This window comes from Mauremys mutica, chromosome 7 (assembly GCF_020497125.1).
Source record: "Mauremys mutica isolate MM-2020 ecotype Southern chromosome 7, ASM2049712v1, whole genome shotgun sequence".
NCBI lineage: Eukaryota > Metazoa > Chordata > Testudines > Geoemydidae > Mauremys > Mauremys mutica.
Genome location: NC_059078.1, coordinates 117,086,265 through 117,105,971, shown reverse-complemented (window position 1 = coordinate 117,105,971; position 19,707 = coordinate 117,086,265). Strand labels below are relative to the sequence as shown.

Below are 19,707 nucleotides of genomic sequence, written 5' to 3'. Positions count from 1 at the left end.
CCCTCTCTAACTGGGTTTGGTCAGGATTAGGATGAAGATCCATAATCCCAGGAGATGGTGGCGATGGCAGCCATGATGGTAAAGCTTGTTCTAGTAGCTAGTTTTTATCCCCAAAGTCTCTCTCTTGAAGAGCAGCGAAGGGGAGTGATGAGAGTAGAATAGCCCATCCCCTTATTCTTTTGTCCACATATTAGGCTTAATTTCTGACACAACAATTTTGGTTCATTGATCTCTCACTATTTTTGTTTACCAGTTATTATCTTAATACAGGTATTGAGTTATATCAGAAAGCCTTTTTGTTTGGTCTAATTTAATTTGTCTTGTTTTTGTACCTTTTCCCATCAATATTTGTTGTTATAGGTTATTGTGGCATTTTATTAACTTTCACTCACTTTGTACAGTTGAGCTCACAATTAGGGTACATTTGCAGGCCCAAGTATCACCATACTCCCTCTAGTTTTGACAGCAACAGCTTCTATAACCAGCCTCTGTAATTGCTACCTCAGCACGTGGTTATTGTTAGTTGTCTCCTGACTTTCCTGAGAATTCTCACTAACTACGGGGCAGCTGGTAAACGCTTTCACTCCGTATCATTCTGTGATTTTTCTGGTGGGTTTCTCGACCACTTTGATGGTCTGCTACACAGTTAATGCCAACAGTACTTCTGTAAGTGATAACTCCGCAGCCATTCATTCTGGGGGTTTTTCCCACTGCAGCATGATCCTACCTTGGCAAGTGTTGTGAGCTTTGTCCAGATACAAAACGTAGATATCAGTGAAGGCCTTGGCAGAGCTATAAAGATCCCCATAGCAAATAAAAACAATTAAAAAAGGATTTTCAAGTGTGAAGTCACACAATGAAAACACATGTAAACGTTGGCAATTATAGACTTTCCATTCAATAGCAAAGAGCTTGAGTAGTAGCCATTGCGAACTGGTCACATTCCTACCCTATTGTTTCTTTTATGTAGAAATCTTTTTGACAGTAATCATTTGTTTATTATTGTGAGGAAAATTTTAGTTTAGTTATTTATCTACCTATCTTAGGTCTTTATATGGCTTCCATTACCATGTAATCTGTTGCTCAGTTTCTTCTGTTATGACAATTTATTAGTGATCAGATCTCAAGAGCATGTATATACTGCAGCTAGGGCGTAGCTACTTTCAGTCCATTACACTTCTGTAGCCAGCCTCATCTCCTGCATCTGATATATTAGGTAATGATGCAGCTTGCAAGAGCGGGAAAGTCCAGGGCTGATACACCTCAGGTGTGTTGTGAGTCTGTTGTGGGGATGAGAGGATTTGGGCCTGACTTGATACCTATGATTTAGAGGAAAGTAGCTGCATAAGCATGGGGTGGATGAAGAGGGAGTCATAATGAAAATAACAAATAATGTCCTCTTGTCTGTTCGCAGCCATACGATGTAAATTTACAAGTTACATCAGTGTTGTCCAAACTCTCCCTGTTTCCCCATCCACACATCCACGAATACCTTTTGGATCCCTATGTAAATCTGGCTTCAGGCTGTCGATCTCTGTTTTCCGTTATTGTCAGGGTGAGTAAATGACCATCTAACATTTATATGTAGCTACAGTGGTGATAAACGTAATAGCTTTGTAATGAATGCAAAAGGAGGGTAATTTTGGTTTTTTTATGGCAACTGTCTGGTCTGTTGAAAGGAAAATACTTTTTTTTTTCTAAAGCCCTGAATATGGATTTTCATACCAAGTAACACTGGAGAATACACTTTTCAGTAAATCTATTTACTTTCCATTGGTCTCTGAAATTCTTTTACTTGCCATGTTTGCTGAGTTTCAAAGATGTGGATGTAAAATGATTTCTTTCAAGGGTTTGCCTTTAATCCTGAAATAAAGTTGTTTTAATTCTGAATGGATCCTGTTGGAATCATTGACATGGCAGTGTCCTGTAATGCCATAAGTACAGGCATATGTCTGCACTAGAACTGGATTGTGAAAGAGCTGGTTTTATTGAGGCACAAGTCAATTACATTCCTGAACATGCTGTGCTTTTGGATGGAATGCTACAGCATATCATCATCTCCCCTTCAAGCCTGATTAATTCATCCTGTCCTACCTGTAACCCTATTGCCAATCCATGTCCACTATAAAATTGCTATACTTCCCTCAAGTCTCCCATATCTCCCATATCTCCCTCTGATCTCATACCTCTAATACCGGGTATGATGAGGTCTGCAAACCACACTCAAAATACAGGCAGGAACATGTTAAGAACCCTTCCCGCCTGCAGACAGCAAAACCAGCTCCACCGGGGATCCTCTGAGAAATGTCAATTATGAAGAGACCTGGTCCCCAGTGGCTGTAGCTAATCACTGCAAGCCCACATATAAAGAAAGAGGAAGAGGATGAAAAGGAGCTGTGGCAGAAGAGCTTGAGACGTCCAGGGAGCAACAGCTCTCTGCCAGAGGAGCTAGCACCATGTTACCGCTGAGAGATTTAGAACCCCCTGGAAGCACAAGGGAGGTAGATGAGATAGAAGCCCTGAAGGCCAAGGGCTTTTTGACTTGTTTATGTGACATTTATGGCCTCTGGCTTCTTTTACTTGATTTGATTTAAGCCACTGTTGTGTGGTCAAACACCAACGTAAGCTGCTCGAACTGGGTTTTTGCACACGATGGTGTCCATCACCCCTTCTGCAGTCACTAAAGCCAATAAGCTATTGGCTAGTTTCCTATACCAATATTTTTTAGGGATCCAAATTAACCACCAATATAAGTGTGGAGTCAACAGAGTTCCACCTATTCATAGAGTAGTGAATTGGGCCTGCAGTTATTGGGACTTCAAGTCTCCATTCATCAATTGTTCACACATCTCTAAATCCTACTAATATTTTTAGTCCTTATGCACCAACACTGTCTAGCAACTAGGTTACAAATTGGTTTACGAGTCTGTACAACCCAAAGGTGCATGATTTTAGATTCAGAAATCCCCAAGTTCAGTTCCTCCACCCATCAGGGGCATCGTGTTATGTGAAGATGACTGTAGTATGATGGCTGCCACCCAAGTGCTTCCTCATGGCCTCTGCAGTGCCCTGCCCCTCTTTCCCCTTACTCAGGGCTCTCTAAACAAAGTCAGGGCCCTTCATGGGGTCTGGGTTTTTAATTAAGTTAACAAAGTTGCCAAAATCAAACACACAAGAAATCTCCACCCACCCTTAAACAGGGCATAGCCCTTCCAGGAAGACTGTCCCTTCCTCAGGGACCACTTTGGGAGACCCTCTCTCCCTGCAGCTTCACTCTGCCGTCCGCTTCTAGCGCTGCTCTTCCTTTGAGCTCTTTGCTGTCACTCACAGGCTTCATCTGGCCAGGGCTCTGAAGGAGCCAAACTTGCTCCTTGTAGCTGCTGCTCCTCACCAGTCCCAGGTCCACTCAGTCGCCTCTTTCCTGAGCTTTCTCAGGTTACTAACCAAGCTTCCTGCCTTGGGAAGTCTGACCTATACAACCGCCTGCAGCTTCCTGCTGCCTGTTTTATTGGAAGCATTTGATTCCTCTCAGCTGAGGCTCATCTTGTAATCAGCACTGGCTTAGCCCCAGGCTCTCCAGCCCAGGGGCAAGCTGCCCGGTTGCCATGGCACTCTGAAATAACATAAGGGTATGCTGTAGATGGCTGGCAAACTAGATCAATCTGAGCCTGAGGATTCAGTGGCAGAAAGGTTCTGAATATCCCTCACCCATGTTGGGCAATTGTAAAGATGAATTAACAACCTTGTAAGTTGATCAATATTTGAACTCTCATTGGCTGTTTCTTTATTTGGCTCTCACTTCATATACTACTACTTTGCCTCTGTGTGATTTGCAGGTTGTTGGAGATCTTATGGTGAGGATCCAGCGCATACCGGATTTCACTCCCAAACTTCTGCTGGTCAGAAAGCGTCTGCTTGGATTGGAGCCTGAAGGGCCCATGTAAGTAAATACATCGCAAATCCTCCACACAAACCGTTTTTGTGTGCGGCTTCTCCTTAGCTCCTGTTGTTTTTTTCTTTCCCAGTATTGACCACATGACGTTGCTGGAGGGCGTGATTGTACTGGAAGAGTTCTGTAAAGAGCTAGCCGCGATTGCATTTGTGAAATACCATGCCTCATCTACACCCTAAGCAGCCACTTGAAGTGACTGGGCTACAAAATCGAGTGTGTTTCAGTCAAAAAAGACTATTGACTCTACCAAACAAGAAGAGAGAGAGCCTCCTAACAAAGAGCTGATGTAAATTGACAGTTGTTATGGATGGCAGTGGAGGGTGAGTTCTTGGCCACTGTTCATGATTTCTTGGCGCACTCTGCACTCTGATGGAGATGTAATCAAATGGACATTGAATCCAGGATGCAATCAAAGGGACTTCAGGGCAGACAAAACAACATTTCCAGTCACTGTTTGAAGAACTGAAAAAAATGTCTGAAGAGCCACAAACTTGAGAACTTTGGTTACCAGGCCATTGTTTTAACAACATTGTAGGTGGTAAGGATTTTTTATATGCTCTGGGGCTCATATACTTAAATTGTCTTATGTGATCGCTATTACTTTTTAAAATATCAAGCTATTTCTCTAATGTTTTCATGTCATAAGTTTTTTCTCTTCAGTTGAAAATATGAAAGGAAAAGAGTAAAGCAGCATGCCTGTACTTATGGCATTACAGGACACTGCCATGTCAATGATTCCAACAGAATGGTATCACATCGGAGAGAGGATGAAAAGACCTGCTAATGCATATGTAGTATGATATGATCCATGTGGGATGAATTCTACTTTTGTGAATCTTCTTATATTGTAGTGAATTCTGGGCTGGTGAATTCTGATTCATCACTGTGTTATTCCAGTTTTAGACTGATGTAATTCCTTATATTAATGAAATTATACGTTGGTGAATCAGGGCCTGTATGTAGACAACGATCATATCCTAAGTATGCATGTTTCTAGTGCTGTGCTCTTTGTCTTTCCAAATGATTTCTCCTGAGTTCAGCTGTGTAACTAGACTTGCGTTAGATTTTTGTATGTGAGCTCCAGTTTGTTTGATCCATGTCATCTTTACAAGGATGCTATTATACAGGTCATTAATAGTAGTTGCTAAAACCAGTATTTTTTTAAATGCTATTTAACATTGATTTAAGAATATTTTGTGCCTTGAAAATTGGCAGTCTAAATGTTCTGTTATTTTTAAAATGTTTTATTGCTTGTCTGAACGTAACCATAGTGTCCAGACAAAAGAGTGACTGACACCATTTTGGGCAGCAGTAAAAGGGATGATACAATATTTAGGACCAAAATTCTCCACTGGTTTTCACAACACTGGGATGCAAAGATGTTTCCCCAGTGCATTCTTTGCAACGTCAATTCTACCAGCCAGAGCAGGAATTTCCATTGCAGGCCAAGGATACTCTAGCATACTTTGCTACTGTTCCTCCTGAATAACTCCAGCTAGCACTTGCTGCTGACATCATCATTGAAACGCTAGCAGGCTGGGAGGGCTGGATGTGCTCCTTAACCTTCATATCACTCTAGGTGATCTCTGTAGAGAGACCTGCCTGCCTGTTTACACAGGACAATACCTTCATATTGACACAGTAGTACAGGCAGACCAAGCAGGATTGAGCCCTTAATCTTCATATTCCATTTCTTTGTCTTTTTTAATATCCTGTTGGACAGTGAGTGTCAGTTTCTGATCTCATTTCACTGTAAATCTGGACTAATTTACAGGCAGATAGAAATGTGGAGTACCACTCCAAAAGAGAAAAAGCATTGCCCAAAAGTGGCTGTGGCCAGGGAGTAAGATGATTCAGTCGCTCCCTACAGGTCCTCCCATCAACAGAACTCTGGCACTTCAGCTAGATTGAAAGATGTTCTCAAGAGTGGGTAGCGGCAGGAACCTGGGATTTAGCAGCCATATGCACCAGCTTTGCTGAATGTGGCCCAATGTTTTCATACCAAAATAGCTTAGTAAAATAGAATTTAAGAAAGGATACTTTCTCTTTATTCCCGTTCTTTACATGGGTATTTGGAAAGTAGCAAGTGATATTTTGTACTTATTTTTTTTCAGTGCAATGTGTACTACAAATGATCCATTTTGAGAAGCTTCATTAATATAATGTACCTGCCTGTATACACAGTATAAAAAAGTATGTATGTGTGTAGATTTATGTTTAATGCATACATTTTTGATAATTTAGGCCCCAGTTCTGCAAAGCACTTAAGCATGAGCTTAAAGTTAAGCATTTACTTAAGAGCCATTTAAACTGAATATGAGTTAGGAAAACACTTGAAGTTAAGTCAGTGTTTAAATGTTGTGCTGAGCAGCAGTGGAGTTATGCATGTTCTTAAATGCTTTGCTGAATCAGGCCTTTGTTGTTTTAGGTTTTAGCTTGAGTTTAATTACACTTGCTGCAAAATTTAATCCTGTTTTCATTATTTATTTAAAAAAAAACAACCCTCTGATATTTAGAATACTCCTAAAGTCCCATTCACAATGTAAACTCTAGCAGACATAATGTATGAAAAATGAGTGAGGAAAAAATCCACATTAGAGCATTCCAAACCATATGAATCAGTTGCTGCTATCGGAGCTAATTACACAGTAAGGGATTGCATCAGTTAGTTTATGCAAGGATAACTGCATCCGAAGAAGTGGGTATTCACCCACGAAAGCTCATGCTGCAAAACGTCTGTTAGTCTATAAGGTGCCACAGGATTCTTTGCTGCTTCTACAGAACCAGACTAACACGGCTACCCCTCTGATACTTGCAGAGTCTGTAGTTTTTAAATGCAAAATGATTGACCTAGCTAGAAGCCCAATTGTTTAATGCTTGCAGTTGAACAATAAGATATCACTATAAATATTCTTTAAATTCAAGATGTAATTGTGTAGCATTCTGTCTTCAGTGTGTTTAGTAGCCATGGTGATATTATTTCGCAAATCAAATATTATTCAGGCCACAAATTATAAAAAGCTTATCCGTCTTGATAACAAGTGAAGCAATGCTAGGAAAAGCTTGAGTCCTTCTGGTTTGTATAGGTGCTGCTTACAATAATTACCATAAATTGCGACAGTGACATTTATTTTTGTAAAAGCGATTGACTCTTCCTTAAGAGATGGAAATAGTTTAGTTTTATTTCTTGGTTTTTATGCACTTTTATTTTTAAAGGTAAAAATTAGTTGAACTCCATATTTTTACTTATTGAATCTATGCATGTCATTGAGTGGATCTGTGTGTGTGTGCGCGTGTGCATGCGTGCATGTGTGGTTATTTATTACCCACAAGTGGACACCTGAGAAACATGGCCTGATACTCAGAAGTTCAGAGCACCTGCAGATTTTTCCGGTGTCAATGGGAACTGCAGGTGTTGATCACCTTTGGAAAAATATGGCTAAGAGTATTATTTTGAAATATTTGAGGGGAAAATCCTGGGATAATTTTGGTTAAGTAAGCAAATTCGAACTGCATTTTTACCCTGATGCACATTTTTGTAAATAAGGACACGTTTTTATTTTTCTGCCATTTATTTTATGTATTTGATTTAGACTCTGATGTAGAAACTTTTGTAATAAGCAACATGCTACATCTGCTAGAACAGAAGTTTGTCCTTAGTCTATTTCCATTATGATTGTAATCTTCCTAGTATTCAAATCTTGTCTATGTAATGTTCGTATAATGTATTCATTCGTGCAATACGGGAGCTGTGATTTGATACATAGCTTCAGTCTGGTTGTACATCACCTATGTATCTGTAAGGACTGAAATCCTGAGCTTGCTTACACTATTGCTAGTGTAAAGATTGTTACACTTGATTTTACAGGGCACAAGTAATCATGGAATTGCATTGTAAATACATGGTAATTTCCTACCATGCATTGCTGTATGAATACACCATTACCATTCAGTTATGAAGTACATCATTATTTGTCTTAGAGAAATGTTACAATGAAGTACTATGTAAAATCTACAGATTGCATGGTACTTTGGGTTGTATGATAAATCCAGACATATATAATGCATATCATACAGGGCTTTCCAACCGTGATCACTAATATTATTTTCTGTGCCCTGTAAAATAATTTACTCTCTATATATACACTTTTTATTTTGCCTCCTGCCTTGTTTACATTAAACAGAGGATATTCAGTAAACCTTTTTTATTGAACTTTATGTCGGTCACTGACTGACAGTGTTGTGCCAAGGTTTAGCAGACATGGGATATGCAACAAAGGAACTGTTGAAACAGCCACATTTCTATAGGTAAAGTACTAACTTTTACAAAGGAGGCTCTGATAAAATTCAATTTTTGTGCTAAAAATGCATGCAGGATTAAAAGGGATATTCTAAAAATAAATTAATTTAAATGAAGTGACTTATTTTTTCAGAGTTCTAAATAAGTTTTGTATTCGTGTTTAGAGGAAGAAAATGGCACAGAATCATTGAAGTGATGATGATGATCTTGCTTGTCTTTCATCCTGAAGGATTTTCAAGCATGCTACAAACTATATAATAATCACGGCAGCCACATCTGGGGTAGAGCACGTTGGATGTGGAACAGAGTACACTACTGTTTAGGATACAAAGTGAAGCAGTATACTCGCTCCCACTTAAACTGGAGGTAAAATAAGAAGACAAAATGTAATCACTCAGAACACAAGCTAGTGCCCCCCTACTTTTGAGAAAAGTCCATTAGGAAGTTTAAAGATTGCAAGTGGTCAGGACCCCTGGTCTCATGCCACCCCAAGAGTACAATGCTCTCTATCACAATACGGGTCTATTGACTCTGAAACAAAAATGTCACCTAACGTGAATCACTGCCATTACTTCCTGAAACTTATGATTCCAGGCTTCCCCGATGTATGCTGGGGTGTGTTTGTTTCTTCCTTCTACTGAAGTTTCAGTGAAGGCTATGGCTGGAGAAGGGACACCAAATGGGGTGGGCTTATGTTCTGAAGTGGTACGGAGAATAGTAATCTTTCTCAGCCAGCTTGGCTGGTGGGTCTTGCTCATATGCTCAGGGTAAAAATGATTGGCATTTTTAGGGTCAAGGAGGAATTTTTCCCTAGGGCATCTTGGCAGAGACCTTGGGTTTTTTCACTTTCCTCTGCAGCATGGGGCACGTGGCACCTGCTAGGATCATCTGGGTATATCTCACCAAATAAATTCCTTACCATTTTGTCTTCTCCAACATTGGTCCACCTCAGTCCCTTCTATTCTCGGCCTGTGGCACACAAGAGTTTGATCTCCTGAGGGCTGTAATACTTTAATATAATGCAGTTTGCTGGCTCCATACAGGGGTAACTGGGTGGAGTTTAATGGCTGTAATATACAGGAGGCCAGACTAGATAAAGTGATGGTCCCTTCTAGCCTTGAACACTGTGCTGTTAACCTTGTCTGGCCAGGTTTAGCTTCTCAGGTCTAACAATCCCAACTCGAGTTGGTTTGTGGTACCCATCTCCATACTAATGTATGTGGCATTCAGTGTTTGAAAGAGGTGCTTGCTTTGCTTTATTTTCTTTGTCAGATACTTTCCCTTGAAAACGCCTTCAATTTTAGTTGCATTGCAGTTTCCATTAGCTTAGTAAAATATCTTTTATTTCTTGGGGTCCATCTTTATTTTTTTATTCAGTCAAGATGGAGAAATGCCTTTTGTTCTGTGTTTGTACAGTACCTAGCACAATGGGATCCTGTTCCATGACTAGGACTCCTGGAAGGACAGTAATACAAACAGTAAATGCTCACGTAGTGTTAGCGGTTAGATGGCAATGCTTGCATCACCTGCCATAGAAGTATCTTGATAGAGCTTTTTATGGACTCGTGAAGTCTCAGGCTTTTTATCCTAGGTGTTGAAAGTTTGCCATTTCCTCCGAATCATTTAATTTCTCTGTGTGCATGAGGCTTTCAAAGATTTTACCATTTAGGGATGATTGGTTTCTCTGGCAATGAGGAAATTCCTTCAAAACACTCTTCTTAAACCTCAGTTCTTTCCCATGATTTGCTGTTGCTTTGACATCCTCACAACATTCCATTGACATTGAAACGCAGGATTACAAACTGATGTATTGAGGCTTTCTAGTTTTGATGAACTATGAACTAGTCTTCTGCTTCAAGACTTTGAGTCTTTGCATACTTTTTTTTTAAGTCACAGTAGCCCATCCAAGTGCGGCCTCTACTATAATGCTATTAACCTGTTTCATGGAATCTGAATAAAACTCAGTGCAGGTATAGGATCTATTGGATCTATCGGATTTGTTAACACATCCGGCGCTAGTGGTGTCAAAGCCTCAAGAAGTTTTGCTGATTTGAAATGTGAAGCAAGTGGGTTAAGGTAGATTAATGTTCAGAGCACTGAGTCTGGCATAATTTGTATCTGTCCTTTGGGCTAAAACCATGTGCTGCTGATGAATCTTTTTTCCACTAAAGCTTTTTTGTTTGAAGGATGACTACTTGGAACAGGAAAGCTGAAGTGCAAATCAGAAATCAAGTGAAGCATATGGTGGATTAGAACCTTCAGGTGTCCTAAGTGTCTGGGGAGTCTCAAAAGGAAGGAAAGTGTGAAAAGCTGAATGTTACAAGTTTGGACAGATGGCTGGCCCTGCCTTTGGAGTCAGAGATCTGTAAGGATACAAAGGTGCAGCTAACTGAAATCTTACAGTTTGCCATCTATCCAAGTGGCAGGACCCATTCCCACTGCCCTTAGATTCATAGATTCTAGGACTGGAAGGATCCTCAAGAGGTCATCGAGTCCAGTCCCCTGCCCTCATGGCAGGACCAAATACTGTCTAGACCATCCCTGATAGACATTTATCTAACCTACTCTTAAATATCTCCAGAGATGGAGATTCCACAACCTCCCTAGGCAATTTATTCCAGTGTTTAACTACCCTGACAGATAGGAACTTTTTCTTAATGTCCAACCTAAATCTCCCTTGCTGCAGTTTAAGCCCATTGTTTCTTGTTCTATCATTAGAGGCTAAGGTGAACAAGTTTTCTCCCTCCTCCTGATGACACCCTTTTAGATACCTGAAAACTGCTATCATGTCCTCTCTCAGTCTTCTCTTTTCCAAACTAAACAAACCCAATTCTTTCAGCCTCCTTCGTAGGTCATGTTCTCAAGACCTTTAATCATTCTTGTTGCTCTTCTCTGGACCCTCTCCAATTTCTCCACATCTTTCTTGAAATGCGGTGCCCAGAACTGGACACAATACTCCAGTTGAGGCCTAACCAGCGCAGAGTAGAGCGGAAGAATGACTTCTCATGTCTTGCTCACAACACACCTGTTAATGCATCCCAGAATCATGTTTGCTTTTTTTGCAACAGCATCACACTGTTTACTCATATTTAGCTTGTGGTCCACTATAACCCCTAGATCCCTTTCTGCCGTACTCCTTCCTAGACAGTCTCTTCCCATTCTGTATGTGGAGCAATTTGCATTTGTCTTTATTAAACTTCATCCAGTTTACCTCAGACCATTTCTCCAATTTGTCCAGATCATTTTGAATTATGACCCTGTCCTCCTAAGCAGTTGCAATCCCTCCCAGTTTGGTATCATCTGCAAACTTAATAAGCATACTTTCTATGCCAACATCCTTAGCAGGATGGTTTTTGTGTTATGTGACTGATGCTTTTTTTTGAGCTCTGTTTCATGGAATTGTTCATTATTTTCAAGAAATGCTGCTTGCTGTATCAAATTCAATATACTGCTATAGAACGACAATTATGACATTGAGTATTTTTAATGGATAACGTGGTCTCATCTTGCTGCTTCTCCCTTTCTGCTCCATGGCATCATAATTAAATACGGGTTCTTTCCCCTGGTGTAATACACTTTCAAAGTGAAAAATATTAAAACTCCTGGAAACAACAAGATGTGGCCCCTACCGAAGTACTGTGTAACAATGTGTCAGGTTGTAGGACCCTGTAGAAAAATACAGAGCTAGTCTGCTGACTCACCCTGGTAGCCAGATGAGATGGATCTCATTACCATCAAACAGCTCTGAGGAATAGAAGAGCTAGAAGAAAGGGAAGAAGGTCCTTCAGAGAGCCCCAAATCAGCCCACTTTGGAGTTAAGGCTTATATTTGTAAGTATAATTCTGTCTTAGAAATTTGTTACATTAATAATTAAAGGCAAACTCCAGGAAGTCTCTGGGAGGTGGGGAAGAGATGGAGTGTTGTATTGGTGTGTTTCAAGGGGGTGGAGATGCCAGCAGCCTACAGTATCTCAATCCCCAGTTCACCAGAATGAAACTGCACAACATTCAGGTCTTCCTTATACGTGATAATTCATAAATGTCTATGCCAAAATAGAACCGGGCTGCGAAGAGGAACAAAAAATATGAGGCCGGATTGATTGATTGGAGAGGATGGGTTAAATATATTTAGCCTGGCAAATTATGACTACAACGCACGGTGCATATAAATCTTCAAATATATGAAGGGTTAAACACCAAGAATAGAATTGTCTAGCATAATTTAAAGGAGTTTAATGAGTAATAGGATGACATTAATGACAATTGAGACTCAGTATCAGTGAAAACTTCCTGACAGTGAGATCTGTTAGCCTGTGGAACAATCTCCCAAGTAGAGTGGTAGAAATCCCATCACGTGACACATTTTAAAATCAGACTGGACAAAGCGCTATTAAATGTACAACAGAAATCCAGCCTGCATTGGCAGGGAAATGAACTAAACCAGTCTTACATCTCAAGATTCCAAGCTAATTATGGGTTCCCGAATAACTTAAATTGGTTCTGCCAGAATGCAGGGGCTGGATTCTTCTGCTTGAAAAATCTCTTGTAAACCAAACAGTTCTCTGTAATCTGAGTAAAGCAAGTTCTAGTCCCCTAGATGAGAGACATGTGAGTAATAACCTCATTCCAAAAATTGCACCCTTCACAGATAGCGGGGTGGGTTATTGCCTGATTAGCCTTGCCAAGGAGTCCTTCATGCTGTGATGTGTTACAGGAGAGAAACAAATAACCCAACTCCTGAAACTTCATTATCCTTTTCTTGAGAAAACCCATTGCTACCTCCCTCATCTCCGTATCTACAGGAAGCCTCTGTCAAGTTTGTATTTCTTAATTTGAGTTTATTTTCTAGGTCATGAATTGTTACTTCCTGGGGTTTTCATTTTCACTGTTAGCAGGAATGTCCATCAATAGTGTATTTGTTTCCACAGCTTCAGTTTCCCTCTAAGCTTCCTGTATGTAAGTATGAGAAACTTTTCTAACTTTCGTCTTCCTGTCTTCTGAGACACGCTTCCTGTTCCCTTGCCTTTTTAATAGGGTTGGCACCTCCAAGACTCAGGAGGGGATCCCTTGAGGACTGAGGTAAGGGGTTTTTTCTATCATCCTCTCCCTCCTGATGAGCCTTAGGTCTGTCCTGCTTCCCAGTGCTGGCAGGAGCCACGCAGTAGTTACAAGATCACTGTGTGGCTGCGTGTGCATGCAGCTTCTGAGGAATGTTGGTCCCAAATGAAGCAAACCCAGCATATTAAATCTTTTCACTGGCCAGGCAGTACAAAAACCAGCCAGGCCAGTTAAAAATTAAGCCAGGTGATGAACTCTGCTTGTTAAATTCATCTCTTCAAATTTCTCGGAACAGCTTCTCTCTGTCTCGACTACCACAATCAGTTGTTATTTCAACTTAGTAAAGCAGTGAGCTGACAGACCCAAAAAGGGGCCTGATGCTGTAATCTGATCCATGCCTGCAGACGTTGGGGCCTGCACACAGAGTCATAGGCTCTGCCCACACAGATCCAGTTGCAGGCCTAAGGTCCTATCCACAGAAGTGAAACTGGCTTGGATTCCTGGGGTGAAATCCTGGCTATAATGAAGTCAACGGGAGTTTCCAACTCATTTCTGAGCTTTTGGTTGTATTTCAACTTTCTGACAAGGAACAACTGCAGAAATGATGTAGGAGGAAAGAATCAAGGTGGCAGAAAAGCACCACCCATGACCTTAAAACAATCTGTGAATGGAAATTGGCCTGGGAGGTTTTAATTATTTTATTATTATTATGGCTGAGAAAATGTTGAGATTGTCTAGGTTTGGGGGTTGGTTTTGTTTTTCATGGAAGTTTGTTAGTCTGCTTGTTTTACACTTGGAAGAGAGGTCTCGTTTTTCCTGTAGCACAGTGTGACTGGCTGACTGAACTAGTAGCATTATGACGTCACAGGAGGCACGGAAGTGAAATTTGAATAACTGAGAAGAGAGAGGGTTTTTAGTCAGACTGTTCAAAACTTTATGGTGGTTTTTATTTTGGTTTTGTTTTTTTGGTAGATTTGTTTTTTAAGTAACGCCTATTTAACTCAAATACCTGACAAACATTGTTAAAGATTCAGTCACCAGCACCCCTTTTAGGTCTTGTCCACGTAGGGACATTTTTTTCAATGTAAACTAAGCTGTGAAGTTAAACTGATCATAATACAGGTTGTGATAGGGTGGGCTCCACACACTGGCCCTGCAAGAGCTGAATTGGGCCAGGAGGGCCCAATCAACTAATTAGGCTGCAAACAAGGGAGCCTTAGGAGGCAGCTAATTAGAGGAAAGCTCAGCTATGCAGGAACAGATGCTTACAATAGAAGAGGCTGCTAGGAAAGGTTGCAGTCACTCCCTGGGAAGAAGGAGTTGGAGCAGATATATCCAGAGAAAGGGGAGGAACCAGAACAGAAGGAAGCAGTCCAGGGAAGGAGCAGTGAGGTCTGACAGAGTAAAGACCAGTACTGCTGGGTTGAGGTCCCTGGATTGGAACCCGGAGAAGAGGGTGGGCCCAGATTCCCTTACCAGCACCAAGGGCGTGGCATAAACTGGTGGAGCAGTGAACCTGTAGACTGCCTGGGTCACTATGAGAGTCAGAGAATTGAAGGACTGAACCCCAGAAGGGAGGAAACGCTAAACAGCATAGATGGAAGGCTGCGTCGTGAAGAGAACACCCGCAGCTCCTGAGAGCGAGAGAGGGGCTGCAGAGGAGAAGCTGTCAGGATGTAACTGCTGCAAGGGGCGTCAGCCTGACCCAACTAATCCCCTGAACTGTCAGGAGGCAGTGCTGTGACACAGGTATAACCCTCCTCTGGACACTCATACTGAAATAACCATGGGCTTGGCTACACTTGCAGATGTGCAGCGCTGGGAGTTACAGCTGTCTTCGTACAGCTGTGTAGGGAAAGCGCTGGAGTGTGGCCACACTGACAGCTACCAGCGCTGCAGTGTGGCCACATTTGCAGCGGTGTTGGGAGTGGTGCATTATGGGCAGCTATCCCAGCGTTCAAGTGGCTGCAACGTGCTTTTCAAAAGGGGGGTGGGGTGGAGTGTGACAGGGAGCGTGGGGGAGAGAGAGAGAGAGAGTGGATTTTTGGAGCCGACACTGTGTCAGCTCCCTGCCTTGCAAATTCTGACCATTTCCCCGACGCCTCATTCACTCTTAAATGCAAACAGCCTGCAGACCAGATAAGCAGCTGCTCTGACGGACTCCCCCCCCCCCACCGTGCTGTTTCTCTCCTAAAGCAAACACTAGCTGTAGACATTCATCCCCCTGCCTGCCTCATTCACAGCAAACAGGAGCTGTGTTTGTTTTTTAGATAAGCAGCTCCCGGAGCCCCAAGTTCACAACAAAACAAAGAGAGGCATCATAACAAAACAAAGAGTTCTTTAGTTAAAAGCATTATGGGAAAATTCTGCTGGAGGCCAATTACAGCGCTTTTGGTGGCCACACTGGCGGAGCAGCGCTGCATCACCAGCGCTGCAATAGTTATACCCGAGGCAGAGCAGGAGTACAGCCAGCGCTGCAGCCAGGGAGATGCAGCGCTGTATGTGCCTTGCAAGTGTGGATGGTGTGTAAGTTGCAGCGCTGTAAACCCACCACCAGCGCTGCAACTCTCCAGTGTAGCCAAGCCCCATGTCTGCCTATGTGATTATACCTGTATAACTATACTGGTATAGCTGGTAAAACTGTCCTGGCTAGATAAGGCCTTACAACAAGGACAGACAGAGAAAGCTTCCATTTCACTGCTGTGGCCCTCAATCAAAATCAGGAAAAATAATAATAGTGGTACTCTGTAATTCATCTGTTTACATTTTTAGCCCTTTGGGGTAAGGTCAGTCTCTCATTTTGTATGTACAGTGCTGATTATAGTGCTGATTGCCGTTCTGATCTCGGTCAGGTTTACTTTAATTAATCCATAATAAGACTTGGTATTTCTAAGGTAAAAAACAAATAGGAAAACAAAACTTGCTAGACCTTATCTATACTTCCTAACAAATCAAAAAAAGGGGCACAAACCCCATGTTTATTTTTAACTCATTATACCAATTTGGTCTGCTTACCCGCTTATTGTCAAACTTCTAAAAGAGGCTGTTTTTCTTGTTGTTTTTTTTTAATGCATCAACCAACTCAAATAATACACTTGAAGTATTCCTTTAATAAAAACCATACAAACCCTTACAAGATTAAATGTGCTCTGGTCACCTAGTCAGAAGGTACCTTAGTTTCAAAGCCACTTGCTGAAAGTTATTAAATTCCTGAAGTGAAGTTTGACAAGCAGAGTTCTGGCTGGTTCTTTAAAAAGGATAAGCTGTAACATCAGTATTTATATAATGCATTTCTGTGCTGGTGGAGACAGAAAGCAAAAATTGACTCTCAGAGGTAACTTTAGACTACAGTGTAATTGACATTGATTCACTGAGCTCTGAGCGGCTATAACATACATCTGATATTTATCCAGTAAATCACTGTTTGTTTATCTTAATTTCATTTCAGGGGAAGCAAAGAACATGGGAACTGTAACTAATTCGATACTAGATTCTAGACAGAATCCTCAGTAATTGACACCATTAAAACCTTTCCTAAGTTTACTTAGTGCCCATATGGCTTCTGTTACTAGATTCTTGCTGATTGGTCACTGTGTCTTGTTCCCTTTTCCATTTAACTCCTTTTTAATCACCTTTATTATTATCCTTGCATGACAGTGATATAGAATACCTGGTTCCCAACAGAGCCATTCTGTTCTGTGTCAAGAATGCTAACTTCTTGCGTGTGTGTTCTTGAGTAACTTAAGTGGTAACTTAACGCTTGGTTTGAGGGCTGGAGAACTTTGACCATTTATACCATCTGTAGCAAGTGATGTAGCAACATCTAGTGATCAACTCTCATACTTCTGGGTGAAAGATGATGAGGGTTCAGGAAAGAATTATTTATCATTAAGCATGTACATTATGGATTTTTTTCACCTTCCTTGGGTATCTGCAGCATCCAGTGCTGCCTGCTGCCACATGAGACACCAGACCAATGGTTCTGTAAGGATTTGTCTGTGTTATGAACCTAAGGCTAGCAGCTGCTGATGTGCTAGTAATGGTCAGGTGCTGCACAGAAGGACCTGTAATTAGTTTCCAGTGACAAAGTAGCAACAACCCTACTTTTAAAGGAATCTCTACTGTCAGACAGTGGTAATGTCCTGGTCTCTAACATTTAACTCTAAATGAGTACCACCCCTTTGTTAATGTGAACCGTGGGAGAAGCAATAGATGACTTTTAAATCTGTCTGCTTAGTTCTTCATACACATGCCTATATCTGATTGATTGCTTCAGAGGCGTCTTGACTTCCAGCTCATGATTGTTTTCTACAGAAGCTTTTCATACTGATGAACTGAACATCTGTGTTCATGAGACGTTTATCTGGGACTTCACAGAACTCTCACTAGGTGCCACGGTTGGACCGAATGGGCCTGGACAGCAAACTACCCTCAGATCCCTAGATATGCTCTATCTAAGAATGGCCCTACTGGGCCAGATCAATGGTTCATCTAGCCCCGTGTCCTGTCTCCTGACAGTGGCCAATGCCAGATGCATCAGAGGGAAAGAACACGGTAATTTATCGAGTGATCCATCCCCTCTTATACAGTACCAGCTTCTAGCAGTCAGAGGTTTAGGAACACCCAGAGCATGGGGTTGCGTTCATGACCATCTTGGCTAATAGCTGTTGATGGACCTGTCCTCCATGAACTTACCTAATTGTTTTTTTGAACCCAGTTATATTTTTGGCCTTCACAGCACTCTCTGTCAATGAATTCCACATGTGGACTGTGTGTTGTGTGAAGAGGTGTACTTCCTAGTGTGTGTTTTACACCTGGTGCCTATTAATTTCATGGGGTGACCTCTGGTCCTTGTATTATATAAAGGAGTAAATAACACTTCTTTATTCACTTTCTCCACACCACTCATGATTTTATAGACCTCTATCATGTCCCCGTCCCCCCCCCCCGCTTAGTTAGCTCTTTCCTAAGCTGAACGGATCCAGTCTTTATAATCTTGCCTCATGCATAATCCATACCCCTAATCATTTTTGTTGCCCTTTTCTGTTCCTTTTCCAATTCTAATATATATATTTTTTTAGTTGAGGTCACCAGAACTGCACTCAGTATTCAAGAGGTGGGCGTACAATGTATTTATATAGTGGCATTATATCTTCTATCTTGCTAGCTATCCTTTTCCTAATGGTTCCTAACATTCTGTTAGTTATTATGACTGCCGCGCTATATTGAGCAGATCTATCCACAATGACTCCAAGATCTCTTTATTGAGTGGTAACAGCTACTTTTCATTCCATCATTTTGTATATATAGTGGGGACTATACTTTCTAATGTGCATTACTTTTCATTTATCAACATTGAATTTCATCTGCCATTTCATTGCCCAGTCACCCAGTTTTGTGAGATCCCTTTGTAACTCTCCAGTCATTTTTTACCTTAACTATCTTATTTTATATAATTTTGCTAATTTTGCCACTTCACTGTTCCACCCCCCCCCCCTTTTCCAGATCATTTATGACTATGTTGAACAGCACAGGTGTCGGTATAGATCTTTGGGGGACTCCACTATTTACATCTCTCCATTGTGAAAACTGACCATTTATTCTTACCCTTTGTTTCCTGTCTTTTAACTAGTTACTGATCCATGAGAGGATCTTCCCTCTTATCCCATGACTGCTTACTTGGCTTAAGAGCCTTTGGTGAGGGACCTTGTCAAAGGCTTTCTGAAAGTCCAAGTTTGCTATATCAACTGGATCACCCTTGTCCACATACTTGTTGACACCCTCAAAGAATTCTAAAAGATTGGTAAGTTCCAGATTGTGGCTTATCGCTGGGAAAGCTTGCGCCAACGTGCCCCATGCTATGGGTCAAGAATTTTATTTTCCAGCCTGAGAATTCCAGTGCCTTTCACTACAGAAGAAAGTGTTTCAGTGTCTCCTTCCTCTGATAATGGCTTTATAGTTACATAGCACTGTTCATTCCAAAGGCTCCCAAAGAACTTCACAAACGTAGCTCAGGAGTCTGGGCAATCCAAGTTGGTGGAGTTGAATGAGGTCTGTCTTGGTTTCCTCAGAGCATCCATTAAGTTCCAATGAGTGAATCTGTTCTGGATGCTCAGCCTCTGCCATTACCTTCAGCTGCCTTCAGTCTCACAACGTGTATATTCCTTGCTACTAGCAATATCAGAGCAGGCATGAAAACAATAGTGAGAAACTTACCAGAAAGCCAAAATAATAACTGACACACACATTTTAAAATTAAACAGTAATTTAAATGTCATTTGATCAAATGTACAAGGGTGAATTCTTCCTTTTGCCGCGAGGAAGAAGATTCTGGTATGTCTGCCTACTGCATGGCAGCTGTCTGTCTTTGTGATGCTCCCTCCGAGTGTCCGGAACCA

General features: G+C 41.3%; 1 protein-coding gene across 3 annotated transcripts in view; it reads left to right on the top strand.

The window, feature by feature from the left end:
* The window catches only part of FHIP2A (FHF complex subunit HOOK interacting protein 2A), a 46,921-nt gene extending 38,553 nt beyond the window's left edge, over nucleotides 1-8,368 (top strand). For all 3 annotated transcript variants that reach the window (XM_045024531.1, XM_045024532.1, XM_045024533.1), the window contains 3 exons: nucleotides 1,415-1,555; nucleotides 3,837-3,940; nucleotides 4,026-8,368. In XM_045024531.1, the coding sequence (XP_044880466.1) occupies nucleotides 1,415-1,555; nucleotides 3,837-3,940; nucleotides 4,026-4,131 (351 nt within the window). In that variant the 3' untranslated portion in view covers nucleotides 4,132-8,368. The remainder of the gene's footprint in view (nucleotides 1-1,414; nucleotides 1,556-3,836; nucleotides 3,941-4,025) is intronic.
* The last annotated feature ends 11,339 nt before the right edge of the window (nucleotides 8,369-19,707 follow it).